At 38.7% G+C, this 27,759-nt stretch overlaps 1 protein-coding gene across 1 annotated transcript in view; it reads left to right on the top strand.

The window, feature by feature from the left end:
* The window catches only part of LOC127617779 (stonin-1), a 139,014-nt gene that overhangs the window by 394 nt on the left and 110,861 nt on the right, over positions 1-27,759 (top strand). Inside the window, exons 2-4 of the mRNA XM_052089852.1 lie at positions 9,000-10,915; positions 25,949-26,151; positions 26,251-26,312. Coding sequence (XP_051945812.1) covers positions 9,073-10,915; positions 25,949-26,151; positions 26,251-26,312 — 2,108 coding nt within the window. The 5' untranslated portion in view covers positions 9,000-9,072. The remainder of the gene's footprint in view (positions 1-8,999; positions 10,916-25,948; positions 26,152-26,250; positions 26,313-27,759) is intronic.

The raw sequence follows: 27,759 nt of genomic DNA, 5'->3' as shown, positions 1-27,759 counted from the left end.
TAAATCAATGAAACATTACAGATGCATTGAGTGTTTGATGTAGTGCACACTAGACTGTTCGAGTAAGTGAACAATATGAAGCACTTGTGCGTTAATGTAAACGACTATTGTGGTGTCTTCATCGGTCTCTGGTGATGATTTGGGGTGTGCTGATATTGGACCAATGTAGTTGACACCCATAAACAACCTTAAAGGACAGTGTGACAATAATAAATCTTTCTGGACTTGAGCTTTATCGTCTGCAGTAATATTGATACTTTACTCAGAACGAGTATGAGGCTCTTTTAGAAGGATATATATGTATATTATGGGCAGGATTAGGGTTGTAGTCGTTATAATAAGCTTTATTTAAAAAAACAAAAACAATAAAAAGACAACATTAGTCATTTAGGTACTATCGTGTGTGGGTGCCACTGGGTGGCGCTCTTTGTCACATTCGCACACTGATAATTGTGTGGATCACTTTTATTTTGCTCATATTTTGGCCAAAGGGTGTAGAAACACAAGAGACGAAGCTCTGGTACTTTTTGGACAACCGCCGCTAGATGGCGCAGAGGTAGGGTTAGGGTTAACCCTAAATGGAAATGTAAGAATGGGATTATTCAATGAATTGATAACCCTTTATTGTCTGTAAGTGTAAGAGATGTTATGGCGGGAGGACACCATTTTGAGACTACATAGTCTAGCCTAAACTTCCCATCCTGCTTTAGAAGTAAAGTAGCATTGTTTTTTTCTTCCTGTTAGTTGTAATATCGTAATTGTAATGTAGCCTACAAATTAAATGAATGAATTTACAGGTGCAGAATCGGCTCCATCAGAGCTACAGGTGTGCAGTGCACCCTAGATAGTTCAAGAGGCCATCTATGTGTATGTATGTATGTATACACTGAAGAAAATATCACAATCAAATAGAAAATGCTTTTACAAAAATAAATAAAGGGTATCAATGGTTAAACTATATATACGGATCAGAATTCATCACATTTTACGCCCCCAAAATCGTATAATCTCAGAGCCGAATCAGAAGCGCAAAAGAACATTTCTCAAAAGAAGTCATCAGTAAATGGTTTACACCTTTCTGCTTTGATTCTTTAACAAATTGAATAAGCAAGTAAATCATTTGTATGCATAGTATTTTATCTATCTATCTATTTATCTATCTATCTACATATATATATAATTGTTTAACCCATGCTATTTCGGTAGAGGCATTAAATATTTGGCGATAAAATATTGATAATTTTGTTTGTACTTTTATAACGCAGCCCTGCATTCACAGTCCAAAATGGCAGAGGTGTAGCTCTGCTGATGCGCGCAGATGTTGCAATGGAACGTCCTATTAGCCTTCATCTCTTGTGCTTTTATACTCTTTGTTTTGGCTGTCTCCTTTCAAACTCCTCTGGAGGCCGCATTTGTCGCCTGCATACGTCATCAAGGCAAGTAGGAAATTTCCAATACATCCTTCTTTCACAGGAATTCTGAGGAAGCATGAGGTGTATCCTTCGTGGGCACTCACAACCCACATTTCTTTGCTTCTACGGAAATTAACATCATTTGTATAAAAAAAATTTTTTTATGCCAATTTGATCAAAATATGATGTTCAAATGGAAGTAAAGTTAATTCCCAAGTTGAAGTAGCTCAGTAGACTTAAGGTTGCCACCCATCTCGTAAATTATGGATCGTCCCGTATTTAAAGATAAAATGATGCATCCGGTGTTGAATCAATATGAGATGCATGTTGTCCCTTATTTAAGCTGGTCAGATGGCATCTAGGGTTGCAACGATATGAAAAGTGTCTCAGAAAATATCACAGTATCAAAGTATTACACAATTACTATTATCAGTGAAAACAGAAGGGTTATTTTATTTATTTATTTATTTTTGAGCAAACACTTTATTATAATTGAAACTTCAAACCATTTATTTTATTGAAGTATATGTAAAAATTCTCCCTTTTCAAATTAAAATAAATAAAAAAAATAAGAAAGCAAACAGAATTATAATAAACAGAATTATAAACATGATAAAACATAGCATGTAACTATAACATGTTATATAACTAAAGCATGTTAGTTTACATGTTAACATAGCATGTTAAATTAACTACTACATGAAAAATAACATCAGCTGTGTGAGCTTTTAAAGTAATGTCCTATGATTATCAATAATTAAAATATACTGTAGGCGCACGACAATACACCCAGACTGCTCCTGTCTATACCTTAAAACTGAATAAAGGCTGAGCTTATACATTTATTTTACCATCTCTACTTCCCTGTTGATTTATTATTCACAATAATAATAAAAACATATTTTTTTTATAAAACTTTTAATGCTTGTCGGCAAGCGGGTGAGTTTACTTAGCACAAATAAAAAATACATTTACTTGCTTTTGCTCGCATGTCAATGATGCCGAGATCTACTTTTATATTTAGTTTAATCACTGAGAATGTTTACCTGCAAAATTAGTAGCACCAAACATCACAAGCAGCCTCAAGAATGGACAAAGAGTATCCGTATAACCATACGTTCACACCAGAGGCGGCGAGAGCGTCAAATCGACCGGAAGTCATTCATTTTCAATGACAGCTAGTGTCTCTCGGCGGCGAGAAGCGGCGCGGCGAGTCTTGGGCGGCGTGGGCGTCAGATGAAAGTTCAAGTGCAGTCAACATTATGGTAATGAGCTGTGACGCGGTTCGGCTGCAACCTATTGGAATATAGAAGTGCTCCGCTCTAGCGAAGTCTAGAGAACACAACCGTGTAAACTTTGGTTCCCACCAAACATTAGTTCCGAAGATAAAATGGAGGAGAAACTAATTATTGCCGTGACGGGTTTCCCTGTAATATATGACCAAGACCACAGTTATTATTACAAATGTATTTTATTTTGATAACAAACAACTATAATTTTAATTACTTTCTGCCATCGATCGATTAATTATTTTCACATTTTAATGAGTTCATGAGGATATACGCTACTTGTGATAGGTCGGCAAAAAGTAAATGTTCGACATGTCTGGATGTTTAAATTGCGGCCCCTTTAAATATAGTTCACAAAACAAAGCATTCTGAACAAACGTTGCCGCCTATTTCAACTACGTCAGAGCGTCCACGAGCGTCCTTGAGCGTCGAAGGCAGGGCAGCCAGAGCGAATTTTGACGCTCTCGCCGCTTCTGGTGTGAACGTACAGTAACACTTTTCCTTGAGCAGTATATTAAACTACAGATCGAAGTTTGTTCAAAGGAGAAAGCGAGACCTGCATGGTTGCCAGACTGCACAAAATAAGTATAAAATTAGGCAGAATATTTCCAATTTGCACAAGTATAAATCAAAAACTGGGGGATGTTGTGTCTGTTATCTGGCAACCATGAGCATGTTTAACGCTTGTGGAGACGCGTGATGTCCCAATGCAAGTTAACAAATATCCAATGAAAAATAAAAACGCTTTTGCGATAAATGAGGCTTTAAATTGCCCGTGGCTGCTTTAGCTGTTTGCAAGATTATCATTAAATCTGGTAAATACTCGATCACTTGGACGGCCGCCGAAATATCTTCAATGGGAGAAGATACCATGGCATTGTTATTTCCCTGCTGTCCGAATAGACCAGTTGAGGAACACTACTTTAACTCACACACACACACACTCATGTCAGACCCCCTCGCCTCTCTTCTCTCTGACGTCTGCTCCGTGTGTGTGTGTGTGGTGCAAGTTGACGAGTCTGACAGACAGTCGAGAAGTAAAGGAGATGCACACGCACATGTGAGATTCTTCGTCCGGTTATATTTTTTTCTCAATACCGTAGATAAGCAAATGTGCATGTATGATAACCGTCAATTTTCAGACCGTTGTATACCATGAAACCCTAATGGCATCACAGTGAAATCGTTCCAGAAAAGAAATTTAACATTGATAGAATTTGGAAAATGTGTTGGGTAAGGGACCATCTGAAAAGTCCACAAATGGTGGTAAATCTGGTGGTAAAAAAAAGAACAGGTGAAGGAAAAAAGCAAACAAATACAAATTATGAAAATTTTTAAAAATATGTATAAACCATCCAAAATGTATACACAATAAGATAAAGACAAATAATCGAAAAAAATTCATATAACATATAAATTATGTTTTATTTTTTATTTTTATATAAGTCATGGATCAGGAAAGTCTAATTTTAACATGAAAGAATATACAATTTTTATTAATAACGCATATTAACTCATATAGCGCATTTATTGTTAAAATTGTGGAGGATGTGGTTAGGGGCCTCGATGTATCCCTTAATTTAAAACTTCAAAAGTGCCAACCCTGTAGATTGGGTTATATATATACTAAATCGCACATGGTAGTGATTTAATTAATCCTGCGATGACTGTGCTGCCCGAACCGCTTAGCTTCATTGCCATGTATATCCATACATTCATCATTCTGCTTCTCCCTTCTTATTGCGATGCGAAGAGAAGACTCGGTTGTGCTTGTTACTACCCCACTAGCTAGTAGGCACAGTTACGCATGCGAATTAGTAGCACGGAGTGATGGTATACATTCCCCATAGTGTCAGCTATGACGCAGCATTCATGACTGAATTGAAAGGGAATTATAAGGTTATGACTGTAACCATGGTTCCCTGAAATGAGGGAATGAATGCTTTGTAAGCTGGCCGCGTAATTTCCTATGGGGACAGGGGGGACATGTCCCCCTCCACTTTTCAAAATCCCGTTCGTGTCCCCCCCACTTTCAAATTCGTTTGTTATGATTTTTTTTAACCGAGCGCCGTCATCGCCACGGAGGAGCAGGACCGCGCAGAACACAGACATCCTGCCTGTATCTGTCAATGCGCGCGTCAAAGAACGTCTCGTCCTGCCTGTACGCGGACGCGCGCATTGACAGAGACAGGCTGGAACGTCTCGTGCACACTCTTAATAGTGTAACTGTAAGCGCACTGAAAGTTCTACTGAGCAGCCGGTATCGCAGTAGTCAGTCATGAAACGCCAGCAACAGGTTTTAATATCTTCATGGATGAAAAAAAAGAAAGGAGATGTGAGTTGGTTGATTCAGTAAATTAGATCAGGTCAGGGTAATTTTTATTTTGTCTACACCTGTTGATACTAACATTGACTGAGCTAACGTTAACATACATTGTTGCTAGGTAACTTCAAACTGTTAGCTAAACATTTAATGTTGCCTAGCCCTAGAACATTCTGTGTACCATGAAAACGAGTCCACTTTAAACCGCAGCGTTTTCTGTCAGCAATGTATGACAAGCAGACTCTGGCTGCTAGTTTAATGTTATTCTCAACTCAACTCATACTCAGATGCAGAAATATTTTTTAAAGTCTTAATAATAAATGTTTTTCTAAACTTGAGCTATTGTTGTTCACTTACGATATTTGTTCATTTAAAATGTAAGTTAATTTTAAAAAATATCTGCCGACATTCGCAATCCGCAAACAGCCGCTGACTGTCCGACGGTAACAAGGTTGTGCTGTTTAGGATCTCGCCTCATGAGGAGAAATGAAAACAAATGAGCGCAGCTCACACACAGAAATTCAGTGAACATACAGCAGTAAAAATTCATGCAGAGTTTTTATATTTATACAGTTAAGCAACATCACACGACCAAGAGTGTGGAATACCATCACAATTGAAAATGTGACACCAATTTCATATGACAGTTAAATAAACAAGGAAATAATATTAAGTCACTTACATTTTATACGCTATATTGACTCTCACGGGAACACACAAAGTGTTTTCATTACTGAATGATTCAGCGTTTTGAACGAATCGGTTGAGTCAAAGATTCAATGACCCATATAAATGCCTAATTCCTGAACAAATCAGCAGTTTGAATGAATCGTTTGAATAAATGACTCACTCATTAAGACGGTCGCCTGACGCCTCCTACTGATGATTTAGTTTCTTGTTTAAAAGTATCATTCTTTCCAATATTTCATATTTGCATATTAAAAAAATACTTAAAACAATCTCATAACATTATTTAATGCAATTGTAATTTTTCAGTGTAAATTATTAAATTTGACAGCCATATAGTGTCTTATTATTCTAATTTAATTTATTGATCAAATTTAAGAATTTAAAATGAAAGATGAATAATATATTTTAAACGATTAGGGAAAAATGCCCTTTATAAAGGTTAAAATATCATAAATATGCAGATTTAAATATGTCAAAGCTGACTGAACACTGATGAGAGAATAAATTATATTTAAAATAAAAGAAAATCCTATTTTTTGCCTGGACAGTGAATGACCGATTTACTTGTTCGAAAAAAAGTCTTAATGTCGAGCCCTGAGTTAGTCTATATTTTATATAGTATTATGGTTATGTGGCGAGCCTGAGTATAGTTTTACACATCAGCCCAGTCTATTCTGTAGTTATTGATACGCAGAGTCAGGGTTTTTTACACATTAATCTGAAAATAAATGTGGCACACCCAGTTTTGGCACACCCATGTACATCCAGAGACTCTTTTCTGGCTATGCTAGTGGACTCATAACTAAGTCGTTTTCATATCAGAGCACAGATGAGGTGGAGCTGCTTCAGAACAGAGAGGGTGAGACAGGGAGAAGCAGCAGCAGCACAACGTTACAGGTAGGTTATGTGCTGTATGAAAGGCCAGGGATTTTGATTTGTTGGTGATAAAAGGGAAGAAGTGTACATGATAAGTAGTGAATACAGTTTGAATATTATCAAATGAAATGTTCTTCTTGTAGGAGCCAAAGTGTGTGTTTTTATTTGTTTAGAATATTTTTTAACATGGTCACATCATCACATGGGTGTGGTTTCATATTATTTACCTGCTCACTTGTGTGGTGGGAGAGAAACAAAGAGTCAGGCCCTGATATTTTTCTGTTAACTGTTATAATATAGTTTCAGTTGTGATGAACTTTTGTTTATTTTTATTTGTGCCATGCTTTCATATCAGAGAAAAGATGAGGTGAAGCTGCTTAAAGACAAGGAGGGTGAGACAGGGAGAAGTTGCTCAGAGTTGCAGGTATGTGCTGTGTAAAGGGTCAGATAATTAATTTTAATTATGTCATGTCAGAAACAGGCTAGCACATTTTCATATTTCATAGGAGAGACAGGGAACAGGCACAGAAGTGCAGGTAGATGAGGTGAAGCTGCTTAAAGACAAGGAGGGTGAGACCGGAAGAAGTAGCTCAGAGTTGCAGGTATGTGCTGTGTACATCCAGCTGAAGGAGAGGTTTGATCAGGGTAGTCTGAAAACACTGACGAAGCTGGAGGAAGCCCTCTTAACTGGGGATGTAGACACTGCTGTGGTGGACCAGTATCCTGAATTAAACGAAAGGTCACTGAAAGTGCAGCTGAATATGTTTAAGCTCCAATACTCATACACAACCACTTCAGAGGCCGCTACTATTCTGAGGAATCAGTTGCCTGAAGTCCGTGGACTTTTCAACCAAGTTGAAGCACATAATTTCGACTACTTATGGTTGTTCCTACTGCCTCTGCGGAAGCAGAGAGGAGCTTCAGTGCTCTGAGGAGGTTGAAGACCTGGCTGAGAAGCACAATGTTGCAGATTCGCATTAACAATGTAGCAGTCTGTCACATTCACAAAGAAATGCTGGATAAAGTCAGCAAGGAAAACATTTGCCAGGAGTTTATCATGGCGAATGAGTACAGGAAGCATGTGTTTGGTTTTTTCATGTGAGAAGAGGAGAAAGGACAGTATAGAAGGGTGGATAGTTAGTATATGGAGAGATGGGATTGAATTGATAGATGGAGGACACTAAAAAAATCTCTTTATATTAAAGTTAAATGTTTGTTTTTATGTTTGTGAGACTGTGTTTCAATTTTGCATCTTGTGTACCTGCGGTTTGGTGGATGTGTCTCTGACTAATGTCAGATTAAACGGTTAGTTTGAAATAAAAGTTTGTTTTGTGAAAATTTCTGACTTTATAAAATGATTCTCTCAAGTCTTGGCTATTAAACAATAAATAAGGTAAGACATATTTTTCTTATATATAGTTTAGTAGCCTATTATTCTTTTTGGCAAAATGTATCATTATAAACAACTTTATATCCATTTCCTGGATTTTGTATCGCCATAGTCCCTAAATGTAGCCTATATGTAAATGGAGGAAATGGGATTCAAATCGAAAACATTTTTCGATCGAGAACATCATTGTGTCCCCCCCACTTCTCAAACCAAAGTTACGCCCTTGGCTGGCCGCACTACTGAATCTTCACTACAAGGGTCGAGTATCACTTGCACCCTTCAGTCAAATATTCTGAGGAGATTGCACTGTGCACCGCCAATACATACACCTGCTGAAGTGTGCAAGGGAGGCGGAACACAAAGCGCAATTTGCCAATTGAAATTGGCAAGATTTTAAAGAGTTTCAGGGATTGGCTATGCCTGCGAGGATAAACCCATAGTGTCAGATATGACGCAACATTCATTTCCTCATTTTAGGGAACCATAGTTACAGTCGTAACCTTATTGTTATTACCCTCTTCTGGGGGTTTAATCTGATCTCCGTTATTTCAGTTATATACAGGAGCAATAGTGAAATTCTAAAATTAATTTCACTCCAGAAACATTCAGGCAGTTACAACAAAAGTTTCATTAAACCTGCGTAGTACGTACTGAACTGAGCTGAACAGTGACATCCTTGACATCATTTGTGTTTCTCTTCTCCAGTGCTAGTAAATTACACAAACAGATGTATTTTTCTTGACTCATGCACAAATTTTCGGCTCACAGTAGTATTTTCTGTCAGCCCTGCAGTCTCAGGTTAACATACTCTCCAGAGAGTATCAAAGTGTACAGATATGTTTTACATGCAGATAAAAATGTTGTCAGTCATAAAACATGTATTCAACTATAGCATGTTGTATAATCTACGGTATTCTTTTTTTTAATCTTTGTGTATTGGGAGTGCACGAAAGTAATTTAACTTTTTTTCGTATTATTGTAATTAGCTTATTTATGTCTGTCTATTTGTACTTTTACAGATTAAGTCTTTGGTTGTTTTGGTTGAGAAGAACACTGTGACAGACACACAAGCTGAGCAAAACAATCTGATCCATGAATCATCCGACTAGCTGGGTTACATTTGAAGATGAAGGGACACCCTTCTCTTCACCCCAAAAATCACTGTGCTCGTCTACATCAACCTCAGGTTCAATACCTCGGCCAAATGGTTTGAAACTTGTTCTGCCATCTTTGGGGAATGAATCATGGAGATTTAGCACTGCCCTAGAATCTCCTTCAGTGGATTTTAGCCACAACGGAAGCTCATATGTGCCCAGCAACACTCCCATGAGCACACCGGTAAGGGCAACTCCAGCAGGTCAGTCTCCCTTTCATTGTGGACCTCACGAGCAGCCGAACTTCTCGAGCTCTTTGAACAGCTTCTCTCCAGAACTTCAGAGAGACTCCATGAAAAAGACCGAAGGCTCCAGGTCTCTCGACATATCCCAAAATGAGCCGGGCCATTTGAACCCCTTCTGGGGTGAAGCAGATCAAAAACGAGTGTCTTGGAGCTCATCGTCAGACTCAGACTCTGGTCCCAGTTTGCCTCGTTTTTTTATCCGTACAAAAGTTGGTAACGAGCCATCCTGTGACAACCTTCAATACTCCTACTCCTATATCTGCCACAAACTAGAACATCTAAGAACAAAGGAGGGTCAACCGCAGGGTAATGATGGGAAAGTGAAGAGAGAGAATGAACCTTCTGGCTTAGAGATTGTGAAAGATAAAGATGTGAGAAGAACTCCATCCTTTGTTCCACATGGATTGTTCCTCAGCCAGAGAAGACACGGTTGGTCCTTGATGCTTCGAATACCTGAGAAGAAGAACCGGATGTCCTCCCGCCAGTGGGGGCCGATATACCTACAGCTGTTACCCGGAGCACTGCTGCAGTTGTTCTATGAAAAGGGCTTGGAGAAACCTTTCAAAGAGTTTCAGCTGCATGCTAACTGCTGCCTCTCAGGTCCAAAGCTAGAGAGCTATGGCGAACCACGTAAGATCGCCACGTTGAAGGTAGAGCATGTGTCATATGTTGAGAAGAAGCGTTATCACCCTAAACCCGAAGTGATGCATGAACCAGAAGTAGAGCAACTCTTGAAGTTTGGCACCACAGAATATGGAGACATGGAGGACCTGCTAGTGTCCATTCAGGAAGAGCTAATGCAGATACCAGTTCTATGCCAACAGCACAAACACTATGAAGAGCAGGAGCTAACTCTGCAGATATCTGACCACATCTGGATGCAACAGGATAAGAGCGGCGCTGTTGTTCAATCTGTGGCCATCACTCAAATTCACTGTCTAGCTTTCTTAAACGGTGCAATGGAGTGCTTCTTGGCACTTAATGATCTTGGACTTCTCAGACAAGCTCCTGGGTATGGCTCTGCAGAGGATGATGAGGTCTGGATGGAGATCACGGAACACCATTTCCATAGGTGTGTCAGAGAATCTGAGTTTCTAGACAAACGCCTGATAAAGTTCTGCCCTCCTGACGCTTGTCGAGTGGAGCTCATGCGCTATAGCACTGCGTCCCTCCATTGTGGAGAATCACCTCTGTCCATTAAAGCTATGGTAACCGTGCAGGGTGCCTGCATTGAGCTGCAGGTCTTCCTCAACCTCATGTCGAATTTCCCATCTCCTGGAGGTACTTCAGAGACGTTCTGTGAAAACATCGTCCTTCGAGTGCCTTTTCCAGGGGATTGGGTGAAAGTGCCGACTAGCACGTCACTGCTGCGACAGAAATCTCTCAAGGCTCGCATGAACCGAAATGCATGCTTGGGTTCAGCGCTCATGTCAGAGTCCCACTCTGTGATGCAGGTGTCTGTCGGCACAGTCAAATATGAAAATGTGTATCGAGCCATTGTGTGGAGAATTGACCGACTTCCTCCGAAGAATGTGGGTAAGAATAGAACTTACTCAGTGTTTATGCAATCACAGATGAACAAGGTTTATGAACTATACAATAGTAATTTTGTTAGTGTTTTTTTAAGGGCCAAGCTCAGAAACGGTGGAGCCCTCATTGTATCTTTTTATTTCTATTATTATTATTATTATTCCACATTTAAAGTCTATGGCAGTCCATAGAACTGTATATAGGAAAGTTATGAAATGTAGCACACTGATAGGGTGGGTATGAATAGCCCCTAGACCAAATTTGGGATCTCTTAAGACAAACTGTGTAGTCAACTATAAAATAAATCAACTTTTTAACAGCTACTAACTTTTGAACCAGATGGCCTACAATCATAAATCATTTATCCTCTGATTTAACTACTCATGATTTTTTAATGGATCCAGCCACTCCAGTCTTCCCCACAACTTTGGCAGCCATCTAAAATTTGACAAAAATTTATTTTTGGGAACTCATCCTACAGCCTTCATCAGATATTTCCAAAATGTGGAGAGCACCTGTGTCAGAGCACCTTGAAACAGAAGCTTTTTGATAAATGAAACCAGTTCTTTATAATGCATCAACAAAAAAACAGGAAGTGAGACAAAAACTCAGCAATGCTTTTTCCTATCGTAACAAAAATTTTCATTAGGACCATGATCTAAGGGTACATAGAACATAGGCCTGATTCCAGATAAAAATGTCTGAGGGTGCTTCTAAAGAAAGTGGGGTGCTCTGCATAAAGTGAAGTAATGTTCTGGGGGGATGCTCATTCAAAAAATCACTTAATCTGTTTCAAACTGTAGCTATTCTTTGATGACTTCCAAAGGTCATCTCAGTTCTTCTGAGGTGTTCATTGTAGCAGTCTGGCACATTTCCAACCTTTTTTATGTTTAATTTCAAAAGCTTGTAATAAAGGCTCTGTTTTCTCAAACTCTCTACTTTTGGTCTTAAATTGTTCCTCTTGGTGTCAGCTAACAATAATAAAAATATTTAGTAATATATCACTATACAGACCTGAAAGGCATGGGATGCCCCAACACCGCTTAAAAAATCTTGTTAAAAAAAGCTTCAAAACTTGTAATACATGATCTGTTTGCTCTATCTCTCTACTTTTGGTCCATCAGCAGTGAAACATTTTCTTCAACAAGACCCACAGCACTGCATTTTGTATGGCTCCCTTATGTGTCGCACTTAGTGAACTCACTTAATCTGCTCATGAGCTAATGATTTTAATCAGTATGTTAAATAAGGATGAAAAATAAAATACTTTTCTTGATCTTTCTGGCTATGTTGAGCTATGTGAAATGGAGTTTTGAGTTAACACTGCTAACACACCCTAGTCGGGTGTTCGAGTCCTACTGGTACTGATGTGAAACTGTGGTTTTGGTCTTCACAATTTGCTTACTGCAACGTATCACTTGCTTTATATTTACTTGGCCCCAATAATTGCCTAGCGATTTGGAAATGTGCAATCTTGCATTTTCAGATTTTCCATTTTCAAGATTTATTCTTAAATATCTGCCACACTAACTAATTCATCCCTTTTCCGCTTTTTGTACATTCATCTCGATTGATACTGCATGCATCCATTTTACCTCTGCATTTTCTTACATGGATGGATCTGCATCGATCTCAAACGCCCACTGCTCAGGGACCTCAACATCTATACAACAAACAATTGTGGTAAGTAATGGCATCAGCACACGTCATCGCTACTTGCACTGCATGCCACATGTTTACTATAGCTTCATCCATCAGCAGTGAGGGATTTACATGTAATAAATGTAAGGAATTAGTTAGGCTGACGGAGAAGTTTAATGAGTCACTGTAATATGCTCTGACCCCCTCCCTGCTCGTCACGGTGACAAGATTTATAGTAGATTATTATTACTGAATGGCTGTATGTTAGAGTGTTATCTGAAGAATAGCCTAGGATTTATATACCGATCAGCCACATCATCAAAACCACCTGCCTAATATTGTGTAGGTCTGCCTCGTGCCGCCAAAACAGTGCCAACTTGCATCTCAGAATAGCATTCAGAGATGATATTCTTCTCACCACAATTGTACAGAGCAGTTATCTGAGTTACCGTAGACTTTGTCAGTTTGAAACATTCTGGTAATTTTCTGTTGACCTCTCATCGACAAAATGTTTCCATCCACAGAACTGCCCCTCACTGAATGTTTTTTATTTTTGGCACCATTCAGAGAAAATATAATAATATTATATAATCTTCCAGATCTATCTATCTATCTCAAAAACTTAGTATGCCAAAAAGTTCAGTAGAACTTGATGTAGTCACAGAAAATATTAACGCAATCTTCTTTAACACTATAGATAGTGTCGCGCCATTTGATTACATTTAATGAGAAAACCCTGCAGCATGGTACAATTATCACACTCATGATCTTAAGAGAGCGTCTCGGAAAATGGAACGCAAGTGGAAGTATACAAAATTAGAGGTATTTTACAGTGCAAGAAAGGATAGTGTCTCTTGCTACAGACAGGCTGCATATTTTAGTAGACTCATATAAAATAACCATTGAAACCAAAAACCAAATTGGAATTATGCAACTGTCTGCCACAGAACCTAAGACAAAAGTGTCTCATAATATGCCATATAAGCAATTTGAATAATTGCTGTCAAATGTCAGGAAGAAATAGCAAAACTCATTAAAGCATCAAAAGCATCAACATGTATGCTAGATCCCATACCTCTTAAGCTCCTTTAAGAGGTGTTTTCTGTAATGTCAAAACCTCTTCTTAATATTATTAGCTCCTTGCTATTCTTAGGGCATGTCCCCAGAAACTTCAAACTGGCAGTTATCAAGCCACTTATAAAAAAAAAACAGCTTGATCCTATAGAGTTAGCTAATTGAAGACCAATCTCAAATCTCCCATTTATGTCGAAAATACTAGAAAAGGTATTGTCCTCCTAAGTATGTTAATTTCTACAGAGAAATTGTATCTGTGAACAATTTCAGTCAGGATATAGGCCCCATCATAATACAGAGACAGCACTTAGAGTTAAAAATGATTTGATCTTATCATCTGATCGCGGCTGCATTTGAGGACCTCTGCTTTTCTCCTTATATATGCCCCTGGGTTACATGGAGACATGATCAGGAGCCATGGCATTAATTTTAACTTTGTATTTCCTCAAAACTTGACAACATTTTCCAATTCGCTAGTTTAGCTAAATGTATCTGTAATGGCAACTGTTCCTTGCTTTACCTCTAGCTTTAATTTCCAATGTCCGTATCTTTGCCATCATACACATGTAGGAGTGAAGTTTTACGCAGACACATAAGATTTTCCAGTCATTATTGCAGTTGAGAATAGTACAAATGGATGAACATACTGGTTGGTTTCTCTTTCTTTGTTTCCAGTTGCGTGTATTGTTGGCTGTGGTCTGTGGTCTGGTGAGAACTGTGTGTGCTCCCCCTACCTGTGCCTACCACTTCCTGTCACCTATGCCCTCTATATACAACCATGTGCAAATAATCACTGCCACCCAGTGTCCAAAATACTAATATAAATATATCCAAACAAAATAAAATATCATGCCAACAATAAACATAAATGGCTCCTACAGTATCAATGATATCAGGGATTGGACAGCTAGAAATGTCCTTGTACTTAATTCTGAAAAAATAGAGGTTTTAATTATTAGATTAAAAACCCCTAAAAATAAGATACTAGACAATTTGGCTCTCGATGGTTGTACTATTTTGCTCTCTTCTACCATAAAGAACTTGAGTGTTATATTTGATAAAAAAAAATCACATTTCCGATGTTTGTAGAACAGCATTCTTCCACCTCAGAAATATTGCTAATTTATGACACATGGTCTATGTTTTTTCTGAAAAACAAAATCATGCGTTCATGACCTCAAGACTAGATTATTGTAATGCATTACTGGGAGGATGTCCAGCCATCCATCCATCCATCCATCGTCAACCGCTTATCCTGTGTACAGGGTCGCGGGGGGCTGGAGCCTATCCCAGCTAACATTGGGCGAAAGGCGGGGGACACCCTGGACAGGTTGATCGATGTCCAGCAAGATCAATAAATAAACTTTTGGTTCAAAAGACAATGGGTTCAAACAGTTGGTTCAAAATGCAGCAGCCAGAGTGCTAACGAGAACCAAGAAATATGATCATATTAGCCCCATTTTATACCTGTTCAGATTATGTTAAATGTATGCTAGCTGTTAAATTTTGTATTAATTTTAGCATTCTGTTAATTACTTACAAAGCTTTGAATGGTCTAGCTCCCTGTTAATAGTTCTTAAAATAACAAAATCCACAGAGGAGGGGACTTCCGGTGGTAATCCGAAGCGTATGGACGCATAATCCCGCACTCCCGCTCGGTCGGAGTTTATTCCCCAATTTGAATACAAGTAAGATTTAATTTTTAAAGAAAGGCAAGGGAAAGCAGTCTGGGAAAGCGGAGAAGAGTGAGAAAATAATGACTGAGGGCGTCATGGCCGAGGAACAAGGAGAGAGCAATGGCGCGCGACAAAATGCTAAACTAACGGAGGTGGATATGGAAGTTAACATCGCCGCCATCCGCACAGATATAAAGATGATGTCAACGGAGATGAAGACTGAGCTGAGTAATTTTCGAGACAGAATCAGAGACGACTTGAAGAAGGAGCTTGTGGAAATTCGAGAGGAAATTCACCAGAAGCTTAACAAGGTCGCAACCGATTTAAAAACGACTACTGACAGAGTGAGTGAGGCCGAGGCTCGGATAGCCGAAGCTGAAGAGTGGTCCGTGGACTTCAGAGAGGCACTGAGCCAGTCACTACAAGCTCAGGAAAGTTTGCAGTTAAAGCTAACAGACTTGGAAGCACACTCAAGGTGTAACAATGTTCGCATTTACGGGATACCGAAGGGAACTGAGGGAAACATTATCTTCCAATTCATAGAAAACTTTATTAGAAAAGAGCTGGAACCCCTTGCTGAAGTTGACCTTGGAATACAACGATGCCACAGAGCGCTCGGCCCCAAACCGCCTAGAGAAGCGCAAGCCAGATCGGTGATTGTCTACTTCCAGCAGTTTAAAATTAAAGAGATGATTCTGCATTCTGCGTGGAAGAAAAAGGAGATTTACCACAGCGACAGGAGGATCTACTTTGATCATGACTATCCTGCAGAAACGCTAGCAAAAAGGAAGGCATATACACAGATTCGGAGGGTTCTCAGAGAAAAAGGAATACGGTTTCAAACACCGCCGCCAGCGAAACTGCGAGTCTTTTTTGACAGTGGGACGATTACTTATGGAAACGCAGTGGAAGCAGCAGAGGACCTGAAGAAGAGGGGACCCCCGATTGAGTGGGAGAAAACTGCTGAGGTTGAGGAAAAAGCACGGAAGGCCGGCTGGCAGCGATCAACGAGCGCGAACAGGGCAAATTGGCAGAGCCGCCAGGAATGGATCAAGGAGAAGCTACGGAGTTTTCACCAGCCAAGATAGGTCTAACGTTAGAGTCATTAAGGTAATGGAATCGGGAGACAACAGACCGTTAAGTGACTGCATTATAAGAGTAAAAAATATCGAGCAAACGAGGCAGTTGTCTGTTTATGGACATTAATGCTTTAATGACATTTGCACCAAGGGTCAAGGTTTAATCCCCTTAATGTGTGGGAGTAAAGACTAGGTTAATTTACCTATGGTCTTTTAAGTTGATCGTAACATCCCCACAAGTCTGTTATTCTTTATTTATTATATTTTACCTATTGAATATATCTATTGCTGATTCTTCAGTTCCGTTGGAGTTTAAATATCCAATTTAACTGTTTAAAATCACCCTTAGCCTTTAATGAGAATATAGCTGACCGACAAGTATGGGTAATACATTTGTTTTTGACTTTTCTAAGTGCATATACAGTACATTCTTGAGTGTACTATATGTTGCACTGAAGGGGGGCTCTGGTGGTTAGCTGCTGGACTATTCCCCCCACATTACGAAGTGGTTATTACTTCATAATGGGGGTCTACCTGTGTTTTTTTTATTTTTTGGTCTATTTTTTGTTGTTGTGATGTTCTGATTTTGTTATATAGTTCAAATAGAGTTCAGGTTTGGTCACCAATAATGTGGTTTACAAACAGTGTCTTACTGTGGTTTAAATGCAATGTCAGGAATATAGGGTGATTACCCTTAACGTAAATGGTCTACACAATCCAATTAAGAGAAGCAAGGCTATTGCAAAGATGAAAAAGGAAAATTTACATATCATATTTTGGCAGGAGACTCATTTCAACAGTGCAGAACATGAAAAATTAAAAAAAAACTAGGGTTTAAGAATGTATTTTACTAATCCTATAAGAAAGGGAAAAGAAGAGGGGTAGCAATACTAATTTCTAATAGTGTGAATTTGCAAGTGGTTTCTGAATTTACTGATAAAGAGGGCCGTTATGTTTTAGTTAAGGGATTTCTAGATCAGAAAGAAGTTACACTAGTTAACTTGTATATAGCCCCTGAGCAGGACAATTCCTGTATTAAAGAAATTTTTCAGTTAATTGTAGTAGTGGGAAGTTCGGATCATTTTACTGACTCGGATCTTTGAGTCTCGTTCAGCAAAATGAACGAATCTTTTTTCGAGTCATTTCGTTCATTTCAGCAGAATATAATTAAATGTCATGTTAAATAGCCCAAAACTTCAAGTAGTCTACTTACGAAAATGTTGATTCAATTTGAAATAAATAAATAAAAATAAACTATAGGGTAATGCAGCCAAAGCCAATTTATAAGAAACCGAAATGTTAATTTATTAATTGGGTCTTAAGTTTAAGCTATTGCAGTTAGTTCACCTCACCTCCTTTTTCTCCGCCTCTTGTGTCATCGGGTTCGAACTTCAAAACGTTAAAAATACTTAGTTGTCGATGTCGACTCGTCAGTGTCTGTGTGTGGGCCGTGTGGTGTGACACAGCAGCCAATGCACTCACTGACTGCATGCACATGCAGCATACCGGTCCGGATCCGGAAAGATAAATGATTAGTTCAAGTCTCGACTCTCGAGTCTTCGGGTTTGGGTTCGGCCGGGTCCGAGTCGTTCGTTCTTCAAGTCAGACTCACAAACCCATAGCACTTAGTTGAGTGCTATGGGTTTGTGAGTCTGACTTGAAGAACGAACGACTCGAACCGAAGAGACGAACTAATCATTTCTCTTTCCGGTACTGACAGCATAGTCTCTATGGGACTGACAGGAAGAACGAAAGACTCGGACCCGGCCGAAACCGAACCAGACGAACTAATCATTTCTCTTTCCGGTACTGACAGCAGCATAGTCTCTATGGGACTGACAGGAAGAACGAAAGACTCGGACCCGACCGAACCCGAAGACTCGCGAAAGATGAACTAATCATTTATGACTTCATGTACCTTATGCTATGTTGCGCGCATGCGCGGTCAACACAAAATGAACGAATCACTCTCTGAGACAACTCGGTAGTCCCGAGTCATATTAAAGATTCGTTCAAAATGAACGAATCGTTCATGAACGACACATCACTAGTTAATTGCTTCTGAATCCTCTGGGATTTTAATATGTGGAGGAGACTGGAACACCCAAATACAGCCTAAACTCGATTCCTCTAATGCACTAAAGAGGTTAACCTCTAGAGCTAGTATAACGAAAAAACTTTTGATGGAGATGGGACTGTTTGAAGTGTGGAGGGATCTCCACCCAACAGACAAACAATTCACATTCTACTCTGCAAGTCAAGATGTTTACTCAAGAATTTATTATTTTTTTATTTGTAAATCAGACAGGCACAGAATTATAGATTGCAAGATAGGAGTCAGAGATATCTCTGATCACTCAGCTGTCTACTTGAACCTGCATTTAGATAATAAAAAGAAGGATATGTTGTGGCGACTTAATACAAGCATTTTGAATGATAGTACGTGTAAGGAATATGTCCTAAAAGAACTGGGAGATTATATGGATAACAACGATAACGGGGAAGTATCACCAAGTGTCCTGTGGGATGCCTTAAAATCAGTGATCAGGGGAAAACTCATAGCTCTCACATCGTATAGAAAAAAGGAAAGAAGTAAAAAGCTGCTTGAACTACAAGAAAATCTGAACCTCTTAGAGAGAGAACATGTTGAGAAGAAGAAACCATATATATTAAATAAAATAAACAATTTTAAAAAGGAAATAAATAAATTATATGAGGAAGAATTAGAGAAAAAAAGCTAAATTCATTAGACAGAGATATTATGAAAACGGCCCTAAGCCTTTGAAGCTGTTGGCATGGAGGCTAAGGAAGCAACAGGCTGAGAATACAATATATGAAATTAGGGATCCCAAAACCAAAAATTTGTCATAAGCAAGAAGATATTCACAATATTTTTGAAAATTACTATAAAAATCTATACAAGGAACCAAATATTGTATATATACAACCAGCTCACAGGAAATACATTTATTTTTAGAATCACTTGACTTACCTTCCATAGGTGAAGTACAAAATAAAGCCCTAATGGCAGAGATCACAAAGGAGGAAATAAGGAAAGCAATTTCTAGATTAAAAGTTAATAAAGCACCGGGAACAGATGGCTTTCCAACAGAGTGGTATAAGGCTTTTAAAGATCAATTAGTCCCTATACTTTTTGATTGCTTTAACTATACACTTAAAGGAGGTGAACCACCAAGAACATGGAGTGAGGCAATAATTTCAATTATTCGTAAAGAGGGTAAAGACAAAAAGGAGTGTAGTGCATTTTGGCCAATTTCTGTATTAAACATGGATTATAAATTATATGCATCAATATTAGCTAAAAGATTGGAAGATATAATACCAGAATTAGTGGATTCAGACCAGACAGGATTTGTACGTGACAGACAGACACAAGATAATATAAAGAGGCTGCCGCCAGGGATGCCCTCTCAGCCCCGCCCTTTTCGCTTTATTTATTGAGCCCATAGCACAGTCAGTTAGAGATGAACAGGAGATAAAAGGAATTACGGTTCGAGGTTTCGAACAAAAGATTTGTCTGTACGCAGACGATGTTTTGTTGTTTGTTGCTGCACCAGAGGTTAGTATCCCTAGGTTGATGTCCATCTTAAAAAAATTTGCCACTTACTCGGGATATAAATTAAATGTTCAGAAAACACAAATCTTAAGTTATAACTACACCCCTCAGAATGACATGCTGAGTAGATTAAAATTTTATTGGAATTCATCAAGTATTAAGTACCTGGGGATTATAATAACAAAGGATATTTCTAAATTGTTTGATAGCAATTATACTGACTAGCAGTGCTGGGTAGCAGACCACTATATGAACAGTATTCTAAAAGTTTAAATCAATGGACTAAGGTTCCTTTTAAAATCTGGTTTAAAGAATGCAAATCACCGTTACTTGAAAGACAATCTAGAATATTCAAATGGGTTGCTTTCGACCCTGACTTTAAACCAGCAAGGGCTGATAGGAGGTTTCAGCTCTGGTATAGGCTTGGCATCACCTCTTTTAGTTCAATTTCATCAAAGGGAGAATTAGATAGCTTTCAGGAGATCTCTGATAAATATGGATTGGGAAAACTAGATTTTTTTAGGTACTTACAAACTAGGACTTATTTTAACAAAGAGATACGATACATGGAGAAGCATGACACCAATTTAATTGATCTATTTATTGACATGTATAAAAATAAAGATAATAGGAAACTTATTTCAAAACTATATCTAGCCATTCAATCCTTAAAGAAACAATCAACAAATAAAGTTAGATTAAAATGGGAAAAAGAATCTGGTCTTGATATTTCAGAGGAAGACTGGCTGAATATCTGTTCTGTACAGGCGACTTCTACCAGCTCGGGTATGTGGAGAGAATTCTGTTGGCGGAATCTTATTAGATACTTTATAACCCCCAAGTTAAAATCTATTCAGTCTTGCGAGAAGGGAAGTGGTCTATGTTGGAGGAAATGTGGGGAACAGCTGGCAGACCATTTTCATGTATTCTGGAGCTGCCCAGCCATTCAGTCATATTGGCAGGAGGTAATACAAGTAATACATTTTATTTTCGGTGATGGAATTGACTGCTCATTTTCTACAATTTACCTGGGCAACTTAGCAGCTCATTTGATGAAGAAAGACAAGTACCTTTTAAAGATATTATTAGCAGCCAGCAAGAAAGCTGTAACACGAAAGTGGCTACAATTTGAACCCCAACAAAGGCTGAATGGCTGGACATTATAACCAGTGTCCAAAATATGGAGAGGCAGACTTTCGCTTTAAACCTACAGATGGATAAGTATTTGCAGTATTAGGAAAGATGGATTGTGTTTACGACTTCATGACATGTTTATTGACCAATGTACCATCTGACATATATACTTTAATCAATTTTGTTTTATGTAAGAATATATTAGTGACCAAACGATTGTTCTGAACGATTGTATGTTGTTGTGGGTGTTTTTTTTTGTTGTTGTTGTTGTTGTTTGTTTTTGTTTTTGTTTTTCAAAAGGAAAAAGAATAAAAAAATAAAGTTGTCTTCTTAGCCTTGACTCATTTTAAGTCTAGACCAGCGTTTCTCAACGGGGGCGGTACCGCCCCCTAGGAGGCGTTTGGACAGTGTTGGGGGGGCGGTGTGAACGAGGCAGCAGAGAGGGGGCGCTCAGGCACAAATGGGGGGCGTTACTCAGAGGTACTCAACAGGCGGCCTGCGCAAAAATCTTTTCAGCTCTTCTCCTTAGCTTATGTCTTCTTCTTGCTCAGATTACTGCTGCCACTTCACCAGGAGGATATGCCAGGAGAGCCGCTTCCTAAGTTACACATGCTTTTAAGAGGCGGAGAATTTTCAGTGCAAAATAGAGGCGCGCTTTCACCGGCTTTTTCTGTACATAACGCTGAATACATAATTAGTGCTCAGGGCTCACACTAATGACCGTAATTAATTAAAAAAAGTGGCTGTTTTTGACGTCGTTTTTCTTCGGTTCAGTTCAGGTGGCCGAGCTGTTGTTATCTTTGTTCGTCATTTGAAATCAAATGACCGTTTGTAGGCTATTCAAATTTGAAGCCTAGTATATATTGCCTAATTGAGTCGCTGAACGACCGCTGCTTTTTCATTGGCCATTTAGGTTAGTTACGTTATTGTTCACGTGATTGGTTCATCTTAAAAAATTTGTGTGTGAGCCTGAATTTGTTTGAATTTCTAAATACATTTGCAATACCTTTCAAACAATCCATGTGTTTTTGCATTTTTTTCCAAACACAATATTACTCAACTTGAGGCTTTTACATGTAGTTTAAATACAATAAGAAACTTCTGTTTCAGTTGTTTTTTTACCAAAAACTCAGGCTTCAGGTATCAGTGTTGCAATTGTTTGGCTGTAATAGTATTTCTGAAGTGTTTTTGGTTTTTTGGGGGCGTTAAGAGGATCATGAAGAGGTCAGGGGGGCGTTTGTTCAAAAAAGGTTGAGAACCACTGGTCTAGACTAAAGACTCATCTATTCAGCCTGGCATACACCTAATTTATCCTTCAACGCTTAAGTTATGCTACTTTAGTTAGATCTGCCAGAAATAGGGCTGGGTGATAAAATGTACTTGATATTTATTGTGAAAAAAAAAAGCTTTTGAGTAATTTTTGATATTTAGCCTATGTTCTACATCTACAGTCAGGTCCATAAATATTGGGACATCGACACAATTCTAATCTTTTTGGCTCTATACACCACCACAATGGATTTGAAATGAAACTAACAAGATGTGCTTTAACTGCAGACTTTCAGCTTTAATTTGAGGGTATTTACATCCAAATCAGGTGAACGGTGTAGGAATTACAACAGTTTGTATATGTGCCTCCCACTTTTTAAGATTAGAATTGTGTCGATGTCCCAATATTTATGGACCTGACTGTAGATGATCAGGTGTGTGTCGCTAAAAACGCAAGCAGTTCAGCTTTCTCAAACTGTAAAAGGCTATTAACGTAAGCTGCCTTGCTAACAATAAGACTACGCCAGTCATCGTAGTCCGGACCCTGGATTGATTCCATCTGGACCGCAAGACTTAATGACGACGGTTGCATCCTGTCATCTTCTCTAGTGAGCAGTGTGACAAAACAACAGTGCTGTGTACCCCAGCTCTGATCTTTCTGCTCTGTATTCTTGAATATTTTTCTCAAGCACCGAACACACTTCATTATGGCCTGTCACGTCCCGCACAGTTTACTCTTTTCCCCACATGTGAGAAGACGTGAGGTGCCGTATTTGTTTACGTGGCTCCAAAGCACCTTTATTAATCAGCATGTTACGATAGGAACCTTTAACAAAAAACTAATTGATTTCTGTTCTAATTTTGTGAAAAATATTCAATCAAATACTGGACTGCTGTCAATGTTTCAACAGATGATCTTTTAACATTCATATCCAACTGCACTCGATTGATAAACTCTATAAAATATTTTAATATTTTAGTTGAAGATCCCTCAGACCCTTCTGCTTTGGCTGTATCTGGGCCTCTGGACTTTTGACTGTTTAACATTTATTTATTTTTTTCTTCTTCTGCCAAGTTTATGATAAATATAAATATCGAACGATATGATAAAGAATATTGTGATAATATTTTTGGCCATATTGCCCAGCCCTAAACAGAAATACTTCTCATATTCTATAACTCTGCTTTTAAATTGAATTACATATATGCTAATATTATTCTATTTGTTTTTCTTTCTTATTCTTGGGATACATAACCTGAAGTTGCCAGATCCAGCTTCGGTCCAGCCCGATGTCCACTGCCACTGCTATGGGTCGCTGAATGATGACCACTAACTGCAGCCTATACCAATCAGACAGCGAGGGGTGTTTCAATCACCTCAGTCTACTACAATGGACTTCACAGAGGATGAACTACTGCCAAATCTTTCCGTAAGACATGGGACACTCCAATGGCCACTGCCTGAGCCTTTGACTTTGGCTTCCAGCTGGACTGCGATGCACCTCACTGACTCAACCAGCATCATCTTGGTCACAGGATGAACTACACTCTTAAAATCTAATACATAGACAATAAATGAACACCAACTAAAGCCTTCATCAGCCAAATAACAAAAGGAAACTGCATCAACATGCACTTCCACAGTTCATTCAGGATGAAATTCAAAAACAGGATGGAAAAAAGGATGTTTTTTTTTGTTATGAGCATGCACAGTAACAAACCACTGTAGAGGACACGCATAATCAAGAACAGCGTGTTACAATGTATGCAGCCGTGTGTTAGTGTTTTCAAATGGAAATCAAAAGCAAGCCGAGAGCTAAGCGTTTGGATTCACACCCGACACTGTGTTGACCAATTAGCGGGAGAGAGATAAAAGGAGGAGCCGGGCAGAGAGACGCACGCAGCAGTGTTTTGTGTGCGATTTTGTTTATGTTAAGTCTTCGTCGGTGTTTTATTAAAAGTCTTTTTGATTGTTAATCCGGTTCCTGCTTCCTCCTTGTAGAATGAGGACCGAATGTGGTCTGGAACAAGATTTTCTTTTTTTTCTCTCTCTGTCCCTACTGCTGTCTATCTCTCTCCCCTCGAGGTGGGGAAGTCCAGCCGGGTTAGTCAGTCCGGAGCTTTCCCTGGCCTGAATCATGCAGTGGGGGTATGTGACAAGGAGGAGAGTGTGGCCGGGCTGAGAGGTTTCATGCCCGGTGCTGAGTTGCCCAATCAGCGGGAGACAGATAAAAGGAACCAGAGACGCCAGAGAGAGAGAGAGACGCACGCAGCAGTGTTTTGTGTGTGTGCTTTTGTTTGTGTTAAGACTTCATCAGTGTTTTATTAAAAGTCTTTTCGATTGTTATTCCGGTTCCTGCTTCCTCCTTTCCCAATGAACAAAAGGCTTGTTTGCCACAGGGATATATTGCTCACAAGGTGGAAACATTTGAGGAATGGTGTCTTGAAAAAGTTGTTACTAATCAAACGGCTCTTTTATGTAAATTATGTACTGTACTCAATAAAACACAGCACGATCACAATGCAATGGCGTTACAGATGTGCAAGTGATAAAGCATACTTAAAGAGTTAGTTTTCCCATCAATGAAAATTCTCTGATCATTTACTCACCCTCATGACATCCCAGATGTGTATGAAAGATAAAAAAAAAAAGAAGATTTTGAGAAGAATTTCTCAGCTCTGTAGGTCCAAGTGAACGTGATCAGAACTTTGAAGCTCCAAAAAGCAGATCAAGTCAGCATAAACGTCCAGTGGCTACGTCAATGTATTCTGAAGTGATCCAGTTGGTTTTGAGTGAAAACAGAACAAAATACTCACTGTACATCTCCTTAGCGATCATGATTACACTTCCTATAGCGCCAGGAAGTGCACGTCTGCACATGCATCAAGCATTAGGAAGTGTAATTGAGCTTGAAATCATGATCATGATGTACAGTGAAAAATGTGTTATATTTTGGTCTGTTCTCACCCAAAATTGATTGGATTTCTTCAGAATACATGGATTAAACCACTGGAGTCATAGTTGAGCCTCAAAGTTCTGGTCACCATTCTCTTGCATTGAATGGCCCTACAGAGCTGAAATATGAAACAAAATACATCACGAGCCGGCAGTGCTTCACTTTTGGTTAACCCATAACACATTCCACCTCAGGTCAATGATTATGTAAAACAGCAGCATGTTTCCTTCAGGGCAGATTGTAAAAGACATTTTAGGGTATTCTTTACTGATTACTTTTCCATAAAGTAATCAGTAATGTAACCCAATTACAATTTATAGAGAAGTAATCTATAGTGGATTACATTTGTAATTGTGAATGAAATGCAATCTATAATGAGCCTGAATGGGAAGAAATGTGTGGAAAGGTATTTACTTTAAAGACAAAAGATGCAGCTATATTTAAGAGCTGATTACTCCTACTTAAACTGCTACTTAGATGCAGGTTTTTGTACTGAAAACCACATGCAAAAGTGGTGCATCTGTTTAGGGATTTTCCCCCCTTAGACTCTAGTAACACAAAGCAGTCATTTATCAGTCTCACGCACTTGTCAAGCACTCTTCACAGCTTCTGTGATTTGTCTTCTTTATCAGCGGTGGAGCAGCCTCATTCATTTGCGTGTAAACTGGAGCTGGCGTCAGATCAGGAGATTCCTGCTGATTGGTTCCCATTTGTCACCGTTGAGTGTGAGGTGGCTGATGTGGTAGCGTCTCACACACGGGTGAAATCATTGGGAACCGAATGTGACATTCAGCCTCAGAAGCACACAAGCAGCCGGGCGTACTATCACTGCCAGGTAATGAGACCATTCCATCTTTAGTACTACTTAAATTAATATGAACCCGTCCTTCCAACATACTGTTACTAAATTGATTGTGTGTCTTTTCACTTAAAGGTGGAAATCGAGAAGAAATTGATTGAAGCTGAATCACAGAAGCAATTGAGTTGCACAACACAGTGATGATTTGAAGATTTTGTTCACCAGTGGATTGATTTTTCTTGCATGGATATCAGTCACTACATACATTCCAGTTGACTAGAACGAAGCCTGTCAAAAGGGATGAATTACAGATGTTTTTATATTGTATTGTTTTATTTTATTGCTACTAATCATGCAGAAATCACTCTCACACTATACCCTTAGATAAATGTATACATTTCTTAACCATGAAAATAATACAACCTTTAATGTTTTTCAAGAGTATTTTACAACTATAATCATTCATCTATAATAGTCCTAACCAGTCATTTATAGTTATTCTGCACTTTACACTTCTGACCACAGAGTTCAGAGTTTTAGCTAAAGGACTGAAAAAAAGAAATACTGTTACACAATTGTCAGTGAGATAACTTGAACAGTTTTTCAACACTTTTAATATTTTCAGCATAATATGCAGAGAACACAGTATTTGATTGCCTTGAATAGTTATTACACCTATGTTTTACAATTATTTATGTGGTTTTACAAAATTGTATTGTCCTAGGAAATGTGCGTATTAAATAATTGAACATTTATTTTAGTTATATAACCCATTAGAGAGACCCGTATGAACAGTGAAATCCATGAGTGAAAGTTGAGTTTCAGTCAGCTGAGAGAGTTTACTGAAGACAAAGTTTTCCACATTTCCATAGACAGAAACAGAAAATGAGCAGAGGATCTAACCTTGAACTAACTTGTATTACTGAAACAACAGTAATTATAGGCATATGCAAATTAATTTACATGATCTCACAATTGGTGAGGGCAGGAACATAGATCGAGTGGCAAATTGAAAGCTTTGAAATCCTGTCCATGAATATCACAAACAGGATAGATGACAAGGGACAGCCTTGGCAGAGTCCAACACCCACTGAGAACAAGCTTATTGTAGAGAATGCAGACACAGCTCTCGCACCATTTATACAGGGACTGGATGGCATGCATTAACGGCCACGGTTCCCCATCCTCTCTTAGCACCCTCCATAATACACCCCAGTTATGTGGTCATAAGCCTTCTCCAAGTCCACAAAACACATGTAGATTGAATAAGCAAACTCCAATGTCTCCTCTTTGATCCTCACCAGGGTAAAGAGCTGGTGAACTGTTTATGCTGTCATAACAATAATTAAAAGTAACAATAATTGGTCGGTGTCTTCTTTCCTTCACCCTAGGCATAGGCTTTCATTTACATTACATTACATTTAGTAATTTAGCAGACACTTTTTATTCAAAGCGACTTACAAGTGAGGAACATAAGCAATTTGTCATACAAAAGTTAACAATGTCTGCAGTATCGCACTGCCAAGTTCTCACAGTAGCTGGAGTAGTAGAGATGCTTCCGCAGAAGAAAGAGACAGACAAGGATTTAAAACAAAAAAAGTGTGGATTTGTTACGTTCTCATCGAACAGATATGCTTTCTGAGA

The sequence above is a fragment of the Xyrauchen texanus genome, chromosome 24, assembly GCF_025860055.1.
Source record: "Xyrauchen texanus isolate HMW12.3.18 chromosome 24, RBS_HiC_50CHRs, whole genome shotgun sequence".
Lineage (NCBI taxonomy): Eukaryota > Metazoa > Chordata > Actinopteri > Cypriniformes > Catostomidae > Xyrauchen > Xyrauchen texanus.
The sequence above is the reverse complement of the archived record's forward strand: the minus strand, read 5'-3'. Positions and strand labels throughout refer to the sequence as shown.